The sequence below is a fragment of the Alternaria rosae genome (genome assembly GCF_020736505.1).
Source record: "Alternaria rosae strain MPI-PUGE-AT-0040 chromosome Unknown BKA58scaffold_7, whole genome shotgun sequence".
Taxonomy (NCBI): Eukaryota; Fungi; Ascomycota; class Dothideomycetes; order Pleosporales; family Pleosporaceae; genus Alternaria; species Alternaria rosae.
In genome coordinates, this window is record NW_025763576.1 from 1,795,874 (window position 1) to 1,811,006 (window position 15,133).

Here is a 15,133-nt window from a genome sequence, read left to right on the forward strand (position 1 = left end):
AAATGACCTTGGTGGTGGTAGAGAGCCGAAGCTGATAGCAATACTATATTTGTACGTCGTCTGAACGCAGAGAAGTCTGCCCTCCAAGACACTGTGATAGAGCAGAGTGCGCTACCTCTTAGTCACTTGGCTTTTTTGTTGTCTCTTCCCCCAATCATGCCCTTTTGCTTCGTAGTATCCTTCTTCCATGGTGTCAGGCTGCCGCCTCCAGCCACCCAGCCGATTGCCATGACGATCAACGTGAACGGCACGGCCGTCAGGAAGTACCAACCATACGTCGTCTTCAACGCTGAAACACTCTCGTTCATGCTATACAGCCCAGATATGAACGTCAACGGGATGAAGATGGTCGCCAGCCATGTGATTCTCGCCATGTTATGGTTCTCCTCAAGCCCGCGACGCGAATCTTCGATGGAGATTTCTGATGTAACAATACTAGTCAGGCGGTCGACTCGCTCCTGCAGTTCGTTGACAGCGGCAAGGACGCGTTTGAAGTCAGGTACTATGTCCTCAAACCCTTCTACGTTGTCGTAATTTATAGTCAGATTGTCGGAAAAGAGCGAGGGTACGGAGAGAGGTGATGTGGGCGCATCGGAGGACTGAGTAGAAGGGGTAGTAAGCCGCGCTGCAGCGGGAAGCGCATGTTCTAACGTCTCCGTTATCATCTCCCGAAACACTGGAATTTGCCGACGCCAGGTATGCAGACGCTTGAGCGAAGTGTCAATGGCATCACCTTTCGAGCGGAAGAGGCGTGGCATCTCGAGTTCCCACTCTATCTGGCTGAGACGAGCTCTTACATAGTCGCATACTATGAGCCACTCTGCGCAGATGGTGTATATAGTTGGTTTGGCGAGCACTTGTGCGTTGATTTCATTTCCGTCTTTCCGCTCAAACCACGGGAAGGCAGTCGTCATTTGGACAATGTCTTCGAACCAGGATACTGAAGACTTGATTGATGGGTAGACTTTGGTGTCCATCTTTGGAGTTGGCAACCAGTTACTACGATCATACCCTTTACAGTGTCAGTAAAAGCCCGGGACTTCGGTCACTATCATGTTGTTAGTACTCACAGAGTGGCCGGCCTTGACTAACAGTTGGATCCAGCAAGACGATACCGACAGTTCCATTACCGCACTTCTTGTCCTTGCCGATCCACATAGAGGTACGCGTGCGCATAATGGACACGACTGCTCCTTTTCCATCTTGGTAGTGCCAATGGTTCTCATCGTTGTCAGGCCGTCTGAGCACGTTCCAAGAGTTTGCTTCCAGCCTCGAGTTGAAGTAGTCCTCTTCTGTTTTGTGGTATCGCAACCTCATATTGCGCATCCTGAACCAGGGCCGGTGCCTCATGCTTGAGACTAGGCTGGGTGGTGACGCCCAGGGGTCACGAGTGTTGTGCCACACGTAGTCATCGATCTGCTCTCGAAAGAACAATGGATCTATATCGAAACGCGCTCCCAGCAGCTCAATGACTTGTCGAGACAGGTCTTCTACTATAAAAAGGCGCAGGGGAGGCTCTCTCGTATGCTCATGCGACAAAGCTTGAAGAGTTTCTTGAAGCAAGGCAGGCGATTTAATCGCTGTAGCTTTTGGTGCAGTGGCAGGACGATACTCGACGAAGGTGACGTTCGTCTTATTCGCACGATTCTCGCGCTCCTCTGGGTGCTCTTTGATCTCATTCCAGCGTAGTGGGGTAGTGCTAACCTGCATCCAGTCTGCTAGATGTCGCAAAGTCCTCCACGAAGTCGACAGCGATTTGATATGCGCCAAGTACGGCCGACTCTTGCTGTTGCTGCGTTATGTAAGTCCTGGCCTGGAAGACTACGTGGATGCTATGAACTTACGGATCCGGTAATTCCCACTCGTCTGCGACTGGTATCCTCTCGTATGCATCTCCAATCAATTCGTACGGATCAGGGAAGTCTGCGCTGTGCGGAATATGTTTCGCAGACCAAAGCGCGGGAATCGTGCCTCTCTTGAAAGGTTTGCCATTGCTGTTGTCGGAGTAAGTAGACATGATTGCTATGGATACTGACAACGCGCAACCATGCCAGAGAGGGTGGCGAGATGGATTTATAGATGGGCAGGCTGCAAGGCGATGTTGGGGGCTGAGGGCTGAGAAGGCTGAGACTCAAGCGCGACGATCTCTAGTTGCATCAGGGGGCTCGTACATACGCGAGGTTTCCAGCTGTGTGTACCCGCGCGCCTGTATGCGGGCGTGGAGAGCTAACAGATGTGCCAGGCGGCCCATAATCTTTCTGCGGTCTTGATCTACTCGATCAAGACGCGTCAAGAAGTTGTAGAGATATCGCATTGGCTGAATCCTCGAATCTGGCGCGCCGTCAGCTGAAACTTGCAATATCCAATTTGGGCTAGACGTGAAGTTGGGTCCGACAGCTGCAGCCACATGGCTAAGTAAGTCACGCGTCTAATGCCAGCTCATATCAGACCTCTGCAGAGATGACAGCACCACGCGGCAGGCTACTGCGTTGTCGAAATATCGTTAAACTGTGTGGTATGCGCCTGGATCTGTGATGTTGACTGCCGCTGTCGCTGAAGGTTGGAGAGGGAATGACTCCACGGAAGTGGTTCCACCGCAGCAGCGCCGCCTGACATCTCGGTCTCTGGTCATCTCATTCCTTAAGATGCCAACACTCTACATCAGAGCATCCCTTTCAGTTCATCACACAGCATTGCCCCACGCGAAAGGCTATAATGTGGCGTTTCTGGGCTTACTCGCGTACGCGATGTCAGGATCAAATGTGGAGAGAACGCGGGGCGCGCAGTACACCTCGGAAGCCCATACGGGCCACAGAAACGCAACATTGGCGGGCCACTTTTGTGTAGTCGCGCCCATGTCTCAATATCTTGCAGGAAATCAATAATACTCAGCAAGACTATTTCATTCAAATCTCGATATGACATACGACATCTTCAAACCTCACTGGTCCAGATACCTAGGCCCTGACGCTCCAGATCCCGCCAAAAACACATATCGAACTCACAACGACGCTGTCTTTTCGTCACCATATGGACCATTTCCACCGACACCAGATGATCTCAACATTCACGAACTCTGCTTTCCGTCGAACAATCCATTGCCCGAAGACTACCCTCTATTCATCAACGCTGTAACAGAAGAGGTCGTCACACTCCACAGCTTCTATGCTCGAGTATGTGCATTGGCGCGTGTCTTCCGGTATGACGGACCAAACCCATTGGGTTTAGATAAGAGTCCCATGGACGACAAGGAAGATGGCGAGATCCTAGCGCTATTCTCGCGAAACCACCTGCACTATCCGATGGTAGCGCACGCATGCTTTCGATCAGAGTTGGTCTTCGGGGGTATCAGTCCGGCAAGTACACCGTATGAGCTATGGTGGGTGCTCAGGAAGATGCAAATTACTAGCATCATGTGCCATGAGACACTACTTCCAGTCTTGAGAGAAGCGCTCAAGCTAGGGACCGGTGAAGGCGACAATCTACCCCTCAAGCTCAAGTTGAATCCTCACAAAGTCATCGTACTTAGCGACAATTCTCAGCTAGATACCGTGTCGGGATATCGTACGATCGAGTCCCTCGTAAGGGAAGGTTCAAAGCTGCCAGAGCAGCCGCGGAAGCTGCTTGGGGGAAACCGAATGGCATATCTATTCCAGTCCTCAGGAACTTCGGGTCTACCAAAGGCAATGATGATCACACACAGTAATGGTTACCACTCTGGAATGCAGACGCTTATTACTGCTACGCAGGCCGCGCGCTTTGCAGGAGACGAACCGTTGACACCCGTTACTATGCTCGGCGTCATACCAATGTATCACTCGTATGGTATGATCATCTGGATCCTTCGCGTCAACATGATCAGACAGACCAGTATTATGCTTCCGAAATGGAACCTTGAGCTCGCACTGAAGAGCATACAAAAGTACAAGATCACACATCTTCCACTGGTGCCACCTCTGGTTCGCCAACTCGCCCAGAGTCCATTGACTGAAAAGTACGACCTGAGCTCCGTGATCGGCGCGTCGAGCGGCGCTGCATATCTGCCACCAGATGTCGCATACCAACTAGCCAAGAAGCTGCCTCAAGGCGCGGGGATGCCGGTGCCAAGTGGTTATGGCCTGAGCGAAGCAGCCAGTATCGCGAGCCCGGCTGCGCATGGCATATTTGGATTAGAGCCCGCACTACCCGGCATGATCGGATATCTGTTACCGGGTATGCAGGCTCGGGTTGTAGACCCTGAGACACTCAACAATGTGCCCAAAGGCGAGAAGGGCGAGCTCTGGGCGCGCGGAGCAGTCGTCACCCCTGGATATTTCAGGGATCCGAAAGCTACTGCGGAAATTTTCACTGAGCCTGGCTGGTTACGCACTGGCGATCTTGTGATGCGCGACGAGCGTGACCGTATCCACTACCTCGATCGCCTGAAGGAGATGATCAAAGTCAAAGGTCTACAGGTTGCCGCTACAGAAGTTGAAGATACGCTGCTCGACCATCCAGAGGGACTTGTACGCGATGCATGTGTAGCGGGTGTTGATAACGGCCGCGGCGATGGCTCTCTGTTCGTCCGGGCGTGGGTTGTGCTTACTGCTGAGGGCCAGAAACAAGGAGAAGAAGCAGTATCAAAGAAGCTAAATCAGTGGGTAGAGGGACGTCTGAGTCGACACAAGTGGCTGACTGGTGGTATTGAAGTTGTAGAATCGGTGAGTACTCACACAACATGGACCGCTGATGCTAACGACCTTTCCAGATTCCCAGAACCCCTTCGGGTAAGATGCTGAGAAGAGAGATGCGGGACCGATATCATGAAAGTGTCAAGAACAGTAGCAAGGCGAAGCTGTAACTCGCATTATGGACCAACCAGCCTATGCCTTTACTATGGACAACAAGACCCATGAGCTCGTCTTCAGATATATCTAAAACGTACTATGGTATGAGCTTTGTGCAAACGCGCTCATGACATATCTATCGAATAGGATCGTGACATCTAGCCATGGTGCGGCCATGACACGCTTGTCGGCACTGGTATCGTCTCTGCGTATACGAGTATGTCTATCGGTTTGATGAATGTTCTGGTACAAAGATGCGGACATAACGCTACCAGGTTCCTATGGATCAATGTGGTCACCTTTAGGCCCTGATCCAGATGGCGGCTGTTTCGAACTTTGCGCCCGGAAAGTAATGTGAAGACATGCTTTCGATGTTCGTAGTATGGAGATGGAGAGGGGGGAGGCTGGGAGGCTTGGCATCAGCTCTGGCGAGACGCGTCCGTCCAACATCTTCAAGCCCACTCCTTACTCATCAACTTCCCAACACACGGCAATCGCATCTTAAGTCCGCCACATATTGCAACGCGGGCCGTCTGCTCCTTTAGGCACCGGCAAGACGATGGAGGGGCAAGAGTGGGGTTGAGATGCGGCGCTTTGCCCGAAGTTCGGTGGGCGTCATGACGTTGGAGCTCTGCAGCTCCAGCTACAAAGTCAATCGCCTGATGCCGCCAAGTGCTTCTCTTTGTTGAACCCACAATCTCACCTTCAATCTAACGAAAGACTACTACGTCTATCTACACCATGTCATCACCAAAGACCGTCCGTTGGGGCATCCTCGCTACTGGAGGCATCGCCGTCACCTTGTAACTACCCCGCGCTACACCCCGCGGAAGCTGTTTACTAATAGATAGACAGTACCAAGGATCTCCTCTGCGACCCTACTACACGTGGCGTTAAACACCTAAAGCACACGGTCGTCGCTGCCGCCTCCTCGTCCTCCGAATCGCGCGCCAAAGACTTCTTGAAGGAGGTCGGCGCACCCTCTGAAGCGAAGGCATATGGCTCCTACGAGGAGTTCGTAAAGAACCCAGACATCGACGTCGTATACATTGCTACACCACACTCGCACCACTACCAGAATGCTATGCTCTGCTTGGAGGCCGGCAAGAACGTGCTTTGCGAGAAGGCTTTTACTGTCAATGCCGCCCAGGCGCGCAAGCTGGCCGAGGTCGCAAGGTCCAAGAACCTCTTCTTGATGGAGGCTGTATGGACGCGCTACTTCCCGCTCTCCGTCTATGTTCGTGAGCAAATCACCTCTGGTCGCATCGGACCCATCACACGCGTTATCTCGGACAATAGCATGGCACTCGACCCCGAGAACAACTTCCCAGACGGCAAGCACCGCATGGTCAACCCGGACCTGGCTGGTGGCGCCCTGCTCGATCTCGGGATCTATGCCCTTACCTGGGTCTTCCAGACCATCTACCACACCCAGCCCGAGAACTCGCGCCAGGCACCCAAGCTCCAGGCTTTTGTCAAGAACTACGAGCCAACTGGCAAGGCCGATGAGCACAGCACTGTGATCCTGCAATTCCCACGTTCAAAAGAGCAAGGCGGCGAGGTTCACGCCGTAGCCACAACCTCGCTTCGCGTCGCCACAGCGCCCGGAGGCAACATGGACCAACCCTTTGTCCGCATACAAGGGCCCAAGGGCGAGATCCAGGTTTTCGGTCACTCCTTCCGTCCCCTCTCCACCAAGATCATCGGTTCAGACGGTAAGGTTGAGTCGAAAGAATTCCCCATTCCGGGCCCAGGTAAGGGAAGCGGCTGGTACAATGGCTTCGGTGGCTCACTGCAATCAGAAGGCGAGGGCCAGGGCATGTTCTGGGAAGCCGACGAGGCGGCAGATGCTATTATCAACGGCAGGAAAGAGGGTCGCTTCCTTGGCCTTGATGAGAGTGTCTTGATTATGGAGGTCATGGATGAGGTGCGGAAGCAGGGTGGGCTTGTGTACCCGGAGAAGATTGAGACTCTTGACTACCCTACACAGTTGTAGGTCTAGCTCGATGAGTGATGGATGGAAAAGTCTGCTCTGAAAGGAATGTAATAGATGTCGGACGGTCACTGACCCTGACCTACTTTCGCCGATTCCTGTGCTCTTTGACAGCTGTCGATACTTCTTCGTGATAGAGCGCGCCTCAAAGAAGTGTGTGAACTCAAAAACGATCGCGACAACAGTCAAAGGGCTCATCAAGTGAAAGTCGGTCGCCGTAACGAAGAAAGCGGCCTAGGAGCGAACATGTAGGAGGATATACCAAAAACATTTCGAAACCATTCAGCTTGTAGTATCTCAGACATGAACGCACACGACGAACCCGAGTATGCGTCCAGGCCGGGGTTTCCTCTACAGGCGGCGCCTGTTTCCAGGATAGCATTATCTCACTAAGCGATCTATCTGACCGGGGTCCTGCCGGCCAAAGAAACATGTTCCGATAATAGTGGCCCACGAGCAGATGTCTTCTCTATCATCTCCTTGCGAGGGTCGAAGTGTGAGACAGTCCAGGCCTCCACAGTGACCCTCTCCGCGTACCTCAGACTAGGTGGAGAGGTGAATGGGCTTGATCAAGTTCATCGTCATCTGCTTTGTTAACTTTGTTACCGCCCTTAGGATAGCTATTTTCGATCAAGCAGAGATGGTAGAGCCGACACGAACTGTTGCTAAGGATTGTCTAATTCGGTAAGAAGGCTAATCAGTGGCCCGTGGCTATGATGGAGGCCTCGTATACTCAATGAGCCGCGCAGATGGTCAGCGTGTACAGCTCATATAGCTGTTCCTTGCGATCGGAGAAGCTTGCAAGAATCGCAAGGCCGCCGGTCTCCTTCGCAAGTTGGAGTATCGGACTCTCGTCTGCCAGGGATCGAGGAGGAGTATGTACGCAGGGGTTATGGTCCAACCCTACCACGGCTAACCAAATGCGGCTGCGGATGAGCGATGTGTACGGTGAGGTTGCGAAGATACCTTGTTTGAGATCCGAGTCTCCAGAGCCAGCTCCTTCGTGCATCAGAAGCTCAACTGGGGAGGCTGTCGTCAGGAACGGACAAGGTGGGCGCATATCGTCGCTGGCTCCGTGCTGCTCGTGTCGTATTGCCAAGTCCACCGCCGTTGTCGTGGCTCGTGTCCAGTTTCTGCCGGACGAAAGACATCTCAGCGTTGGTGAGAATCGGCACAGCTGTAAATGGGCTTACTGAAGCGGTGCATCAAGTCCTGGGTGGTGGGACATAGCCTTCGAAGTACCTACTTGCGTTGGCTGAAAGCAGTAGGCGTTACGTTACGTTTGACGAGCTGCCGATCATTGACATCAACGAGGTATAGAAGCCCGCTCGCTCGGCAATGCCATGAAACTACCCAAGTCAAAGCTCTTCTTCGGCATCCAAAGACGATGTGGCCGAGAATCTCGATTAGCGAATGGTCAACGGGCGCACAGCGGGTTCGTAGTACTTGAACTCCCACTGCCGTTCACTTTTCGGAGGTTCGTATGTCCTTTCGCCACATCTGTCGGGCTGTTCTTTGTTAGCTCCTTCCCGTGCGCTTCCATCTCTTTGGATTCTCAGCCACGTTTACCATACCGTCACTAAGCCTACCCGTCCTTGTTGTGGGTGAGAGCCGTGACAGAGTGCCGGACGACTGCGGGTCTTTCGACACCTCCAAGCAATACTTCTCGGGACACGTGTAGCGAGAAAGTCAGGAAGGACACCGAAGACATAGACGTGTGATTGCGATGTCTTCGAGTATTTTGTTGAGCTGTTGAGCTGTTGGAAGAGGCTACGAAGCTTATCGGCTAAAGAATCGGCAGACAAGCGTCGCGTCGATACTGTGATCATGGCGTCGTTACCGTCAGGCGGCTGAGCACGGACGTGGCGGGCATCTAGGTACAGACCTCCTTTGGCGCTGGCTTTCTATAGACCGCCTGTCCAGGTGCCATGCCGTGCATCAAGATGATAATGCCCATAGTCACCAGACTCTAGTTGCTAAAACCGGCAGGATTGGGGCCAACGACAAGTTGTGCAACGCAATTGGCCAGATCGTGCTGTCGCGATCTGGCTGTTCAGTTATAACGAACCAAGATGCGCTCTGGGTCTCGTTGCGAATCGTCGCTATAGTCGCTATAGCATCTTTGTTGTATAAGGCTCCTGAGATCGGAATTAGAAATCGAGCCAAGAACACGCGTCGGCCCGCAATGAACGCAATCCATCGTGCATAACGAGTGATGGCGCCAATGCACGATTGAGGCGTGGTTGATTCGCTTGTTGAGCAAACGAGATCAACTTCAGCTCATGGAAGCTCGAACACAGATCATTCCTATTCAGCGGCGCGACCCTCCTCTCGCCTCAGCACCGTGGAATTCAGTCTGCAGGCTGCAAGCACGAGGATTTGATGGTACACGTGTCGTCGTCGTAATCAATGACGACTTTCTTGAGTATGACAAAGAGCTTGGAGTTTGAGTCTGCAGGCTGGAAACAGATTGCGCCATGGCTTGATGGATCGTTTGCTAGAGAAAAATCAGTACGCGACATTGACGCAGCGCCTCGCAGCCCTGGAGGAAATCCTGTGAGGTGAGTCTGCAAGAACGGAGGGTGCGACGTTACAGCGCTAACGTCGGGATACAGGAGTACTGTTTACACTGTACACATTAGCTGATTTTCCACTACATGTTTCCCCGAGAGTTTGGTTATTTCGACCTACTTTTCTCCGCATACAACAATAGACCCAACATCTGGCTTCTTTGGGACCTGACATCATTGTCTCCACAACCGCAGGTTACACGACGATATGGTCTTCATCTTACCTTTCGTGCTCACTCGCGTCTGCGCTAACACGTACGGGGAAGTCAGTGCCGGCCTGGAGATCTTCTTTCGAAATTTGCCTACTGCCAACACCGATTGACACGACATGCAGAATTGCTCCCTCGCAGTGTTGGTAGATACCATCTGGACCTGCGATATACGTCCTGTCTGCTATGGAGCGGCTACCGGACAAGCCAAGATGCTCGTCTTTCTAGAGGTCAAGAGGATTTCACCACGACGCTTCGTGGTGCTGTCATCTGGGTCGCCGTTGGATCCTTGATCGCTAACGCCGGTGATTTACACAGCCGTGCTTGTGGTATGCATTTCTACATGCTGGCACAGAAAAGAGAGTGGAGACACGGTGGTGAAAGGGATGATCCAAATATCCTGAACATGGCCATGGTGCCTGAGTGGTGTTAGTGAGGTGGAAGCGTTCGTGGTACCGGCGTAGGCGACAGGGCAGTGGGGCACACGATTGCGACAAAGGACGGTCGTTCTAGTCGTCTCCGGCATGGGTGCCATGTGGGTCTCGCGATGTCTGGAACACTAGATCTTTGTTAACTCGATTCAGTGGCCATGGCATTTGGCTGCACTGGGTCACACTGCCGAGTCATGCTTGTGGAGTAATCGGAAGTACCTGCACAACCCCATGAGGGAAGGTGAGCCAGCTGCCGTAGGCTTGAACCAATCACAACCGGACAGTGACCGGCTCAGTCTTTCTTTCCACTTCGTGCCTACCAGATCGAGCAGCCCTGCTCTGGTCAATCTTGTCCAGGGAGGATGGGAGTCTTTAGCCATATGTCCAGAAGTGCCCTAACACGGCCGAGATATGCTTGGTCGTATTCGGCGACTGCTGTCCGTCTGTTAGCCGCATCAAGCGTACCTTGTACAGGCACTGATGAGGGGGCGCCAGGACCAGGACCAGCATCCAGCTTGAAATGGTTCCCGCTCGATGGATTCCCAGTGGGGCAACGACGGACGGATTCGATGATTTGGAAGAGGACGTGCCTGTGGTGTCCTTGTGAAGAAATGGTCAAGGCAGGTCGCCGGTTAGGCCCACCAGAGAGGAGACGGCAGCCTCAATTACCGATAGACCGGACACCGCGATAGCGCAGGCAAGATCGGAGTCCCCTGCATCATCATCGTAAAGTTGCAGTCGCATCTTCCACCGGCACAAGAGCGTCTCAATGCGTTCGCAGCGCTCTCGCGACGTGTGCGCCATGCTTCTTCTCCCTGCGCCTTGAAATCCGCCGCACCTACCCGTCCACGCCCATGTCCGCCTCCACACCCGCACCCACGAGTAGCAGCCATGCAAGTGCAAGCAGCTCGCGCCGCGTACCGCTGGACAAGCGGAAGCGCACCGAGACGAGCTGCGACAAGTGCAAGTCGCGCAAGCAAAAGTGCCGCAAGGAGCCCGGCCAGGAGGCGTGTCGCTACTGCATCGTGCACAACATCGAGTGCCTGACGACGCAGCCGCGCAAGAAGCGCCTGTATGGGAGTGTCGAGGGACTGGGCACCCGTCTGGCGCTGCTCGAGGCGCTGGTGAAGGGGCTGCTTCCGGAAGCCGATGTCTCGAGTACCGAGGCTCTGCGACAGCTCGCGACCTCGCACGGCATCCCGCTGCCAGACTCGGCGGCCAACGACGGGCAGGGCGACCAGGACGACAGCGGCGAGGGTGAAGGAGACGACACGGTGTCGCTGCTCCCCGACCAGCAGGGCCAGGTGCAGTACATTGGGCCGGGCAGCTCGCTGTCGTTCCACATCAAGCTGCGCACGCTCGTGGGACGCGGCGCTCTACGCGAGTTTGTACTGTCAGTAACGCCCCTGCATAAACTCCATGTCCACATCGACTGACTGCTCCACCTTTAGCTTTGGCAAGAACGCAGCCCAGGCATCGTCGCCCACAGGCAGCGACGACCAGCGCAGCCTGCCAGGCCCGACCGCCGCCCCGACCGCCCACAACTCCGTCGCAGTCCATGGCCGACACCTGAATCCCAGCGAGCGGCCAAATCTCGAGCTGCTGATACGCGCCTTCTTCGAACACATACACCCGGACTTTCCTGTCTTGCATGAGCCCTCGTTCCGCGAGGCCTACGACGCATGGCTGGCCAACCCCAGGAGTGCAGACCCGGCATGGCTATGCACCTTTACGTGTGTGCTGCTGCTCGGTCGACGAGTGGCGCGCATTCCCTTTCCAGAAGACCAGGAGCGGCTGTGGTGGCAGAGGACACAGACGCTCCTTCCTGTTGTCATCTTCACGTCGAGCATCACAGCCATACAAGCCCTGCTACTGGCTGCGATACACCTCCACAACACGAACCACCGGGACGCTTGCTGGAACCTGACTGGTGCCGCCGTTCGCATAGCGCACGCCATCGGACTGCACCAGGACAAAGTGAACGCCGGTCAAACACCGCTGGCCAGGGAGTCGCGCAAGATACTGTGGTGGACGCTGTACGCTTTCGAGACGATGCAGGTATCCTCGTACGACCGTCCGAGTGCTATTGAGAATCCTGGAGCAAAGACCAGCGTCCCCAACGAGAAAATTGTGGGCGGCCTCCCAGACTTCTTCGCATGCTCAACGCGCCTGTTCATACTGCTCGGCCTGACATGTCGCGCGCCCAAGACCGTCAAGTCCAACGCCAGCGATGAATCTTACGTTGGCCCTTTATCGCCCGCCGCCGGCGTGCTCCGTGATTTAATCCGATGGAAGGAGCAGTTGCCCCGGCATCTCCAGTTCGAAGCCATAGACGCCTCACCAATGCAACGAGCCCTGATGCTGATGCACTGTGTATACCACTATACCATCATTGTCTTGTGCCGCTCAGCCCTGCTTGCCCGCGCTTCTATCCTGACCAAAACCGCCCAAGACTCCACAAACTCTGCTCTCACAGCCATGGCAGAAGCTTGCTCAGAGTCTGGCCGATCTCTGGCTAACATACTACTGAGACTCGAGTCATTGGGCAAGTTCGATGCCGTCTTCTCATGTGACATTTGGTACACGCTTGCATCCAGCTCGGTACTGGTCCTTGATCTGGTATGCTTGAATAAGCTGGGCGGTACGGACATGTCCGAGTCCAGGATTCTGTTGTCTCAGCTCGCAGATCTGGCACAGCGACATAGGCGAAATCCATTCATGCCTGGTACTATTGAGAAATTTGCTTCCCTTGTCCCGGAGTTGCATTCCATGGCCGACTCCCTAGCTTCGCCCGTCAGATTTGCGGAACCGGAAATGGAGACCCACGACACCGGGCCACACAGCTCACTCCCAGCGCAGCAATTGTCACAGCCAGACGCAGTACCGCACATGTACCATCAATCACCACCCGGTGTGGGCACATATATGTATGCGGATCCTATGCCCGGTCGTATATACCCAGACCAGGCCTACATGCCGCCAGCTATGCATCCTAATGCCCGATTCGATAGAACGACGCAGATGCAGTTTATGGACTTTACCATCAACAACATCCATGAGTGGAATTGGGCGGATATTGGGACGATGATTGGTCCTGAGGGCGTTCCGAATATGCCTGGAAACCACCCTCATGTGCATGGGCCACAACCGACCGGGCCGAATTAATCGCTGCCGACGAGGACGATGTAATCTTGAGAATATACCCCAAATGCGAGAGCGAGTTCAGCTAAACATGACTGGATATCCTGACCATCGTGACAATTGGTCTCCAATGCTTGCCCTGTCTTATCTCTATCAAAGTTCCGACAACAGGGTCTACCATGGGTTGAGCCCGAACGAGAGAAAGAGATTCTTGTTTCGTCCGTTCTTCTTCCCGCAACTACTCGCAAGTCTAACTTGGTCAGTCGAAGAACGAGTTTAGGACTGGTAGGGCTGAAGGGCACGTGGGCTTGGCGGGCCCGCACCAATCACATCTCTTACTCGTACTCGCACTCGCACTCGTATCGCACCGTACTCGGACTTTGACATTGCCAAGAAGAAATGTAACAACGCGTACGAGACGGCGGAGCATACAGACTTACGCGTCGATGTAAGTACCAATAAGAGAAAGTGTATATTATACTTGACATTACTTCCCTTTACACCATCTCACAGCAACGAAGATCAAGCCTTGACGTCGATTAGTACGATCAAAATTTTGATCGAACCACGATACGACTTGTACGAGACACTGACGAAATCAACACCATCATTTCTTCACAGCTTCAACATGGGAGTGTTCAATTTCCTTGACAAGCCCGTCTTTAGCAGCCGTTTCAAGTTCCCTATCCATATCGCTCAAGTCGTTCTGGTTATTCTCGCCATCGCCCTCACGCTTCCTCGTCTGTTCATTACCAATGTTCCGCGCACGCGAGCAAGCACATATACATTGGGCATGGTATGTTGAAGCTCTCCAGCCTGGCTATACCATTGAGTATCGATCCGGTTACTAATACTTTTACCTAGGGTGCCAAATCCCTCATCCTACTCGTATACCTCATACTTTCAGAGCATAGTCCACGTTTCCAACGTTGGCACAGTTACAAAGCGCATGCCATAATCAGCTGTATTGAGGTTATCTTCTGGAGTGTAGTTGCCGGTATGATGTTTTCAACCAATCTCAGCTATTGCAAAGGGCCAACATGTGGTCTTGGTTGGGTAGTAGTCATCATCGCCATTGTCATCGTGTGAGTTGGGCAGCTCCTTTCATTGACTCTGAAACTAACAAACGACAGTAATTCTGAGATCATCGTCGCAGGAATCTGCATCAAAGAGTTCCGTGAGTGGAAAAGTGCAGGAAAGCCAAAGTCAGCGAAGCAGCAGCACACCCGTCGCCCCGCATCCGACGAAGAGGAAGTCGTTCAAACACGAGCCGAGCGTCCGAAAGAAGCGCCAGTCCAAGCCACCGAACAAGCATACTTCCAGTCTGAGCGACGACACTCTCAACGCAGCCACTCCATGCATCACGGCGAGTCGCTATGGGAGGCTCAGCGTACTCCACGATCCCCCCGAAAGGAGCGTCAACACCGTTCTCATCGCTCCGAAGATCGTACACGTGAGCTGGAAGAGCGTTCCATGCATGAGATGGAGGAGCCACGTTATGCTGAACATCAGCAATATACGTCGAGAGAGTCGCGGCACTAGTATGAGCATTGTGCACAGATATTCATCATTGCGATGATAATCTAAAAGACATCATAAACAACACCTGGCGTTGGTCATGATTTCTGGATGTTATCTAGGTGTTTTCAAGGCGTTGTAGTGTATGGAAGGGTTGCAAACGGGTGCATAGGAGTACAATGATCTGTACCAAAATTCATCATGTATACGTCTTGATGTCGGTCTTTCTGGGATACAAGGGTAAGAGTAAACATGTCTACGTTGAAACAATAGAAGACGCATGAGATACCAATGGAAGCTTCCAGCGACGTGGGATTCTGAATAAGTCGTCTCGATCTGAGTAGGGGTATATGATGAATACGCGGATTATGCCATTGTCAACCTGCCGCACGGGAAAGGCATGTCTTTGTCAACCCCCTTAGAGTTGAACAGTTTCAGAAATGGA

The 15,133-nt window shown here is 53.3% G+C and overlaps 5 protein-coding genes across 5 annotated transcripts; 4 read left to right on the forward strand and 1 right to left on the reverse strand.

Moving 5' to 3' along the window:
* Window positions 1-10: 10 nt before the first annotated feature.
* BKA58DRAFT_215017 (cora-like Mg2+ transporter protein-domain-containing protein) lies at window positions 11-2,467 on the reverse strand. The gene is made up of 3 exons (XM_046166139.1): window positions 1,845-2,467; window positions 1,071-1,792; window positions 11-1,012 (listed from the first exon to the last, which is right to left on the reverse strand). Exons 1-3 carry the CDS (start codon window positions 2,015-2,017, stop codon window positions 123-125), a joined length of 1,785 nt encoding a protein of 594 aa, XP_046023624.1. The 5' UTR covers window positions 2,018-2,467; the 3' UTR covers window positions 11-122.
* BKA58DRAFT_214950 (4-coumarate-CoA ligase-like protein) lies at window positions 2,450-5,014 on the forward strand. The gene is made up of 2 exons (XM_046166137.1): window positions 2,450-4,700; window positions 4,748-5,014. The coding sequence occupies exons 1-2, from the start codon at window positions 2,919-2,921 to the stop codon at window positions 4,838-4,840; spliced, it is 1,875 nt and encodes a 624-aa protein (XP_046023625.1). The 5' UTR covers window positions 2,450-2,918; the 3' UTR covers window positions 4,841-5,014.
* Window positions 5,015-5,469: 455 nt separating this feature from the next.
* On the forward strand, window positions 5,470-6,902 carry BKA58DRAFT_214952 (uncharacterized protein). Its single transcript, XM_046166138.1, has 2 exons — window positions 5,470-5,629; window positions 5,682-6,902. Exons 1-2 carry the CDS (start codon window positions 5,568-5,570, stop codon window positions 6,820-6,822), a joined length of 1,203 nt encoding a protein of 400 aa, XP_046023626.1. The 5' UTR covers window positions 5,470-5,567; the 3' UTR covers window positions 6,823-6,902.
* Window positions 6,903-10,678: 3,776 nt separating this feature from the next.
* BKA58DRAFT_215131 (fungal-specific transcription factor domain-containing protein) lies at window positions 10,679-13,460 on the forward strand. The gene is made up of 2 exons (XM_046166140.1): window positions 10,679-11,422; window positions 11,481-13,460. Exons 1-2 carry the CDS (start codon window positions 10,884-10,886, stop codon window positions 13,192-13,194), a joined length of 2,253 nt encoding a protein of 750 aa, XP_046023627.1. The 5' UTR covers window positions 10,679-10,883; the 3' UTR covers window positions 13,195-13,460.
* Window positions 13,461-13,798: 338 nt separating this feature from the next.
* Window positions 13,799-14,757, forward strand: BKA58DRAFT_460878 (uncharacterized protein; the record flags this gene model as incomplete). The annotated part of the gene is made up of 3 exons (XM_046174781.1): window positions 13,799-13,966; window positions 14,035-14,255; window positions 14,304-14,757. 3 exons carry the CDS (start codon window positions 13,799-13,801, stop codon window positions 14,710-14,712), a joined length of 798 nt encoding a protein of 265 aa, XP_046023628.1. The 3' UTR covers window positions 14,713-14,757.
* Between the last annotated feature and the right edge of the window lie 376 nt (window positions 14,758-15,133).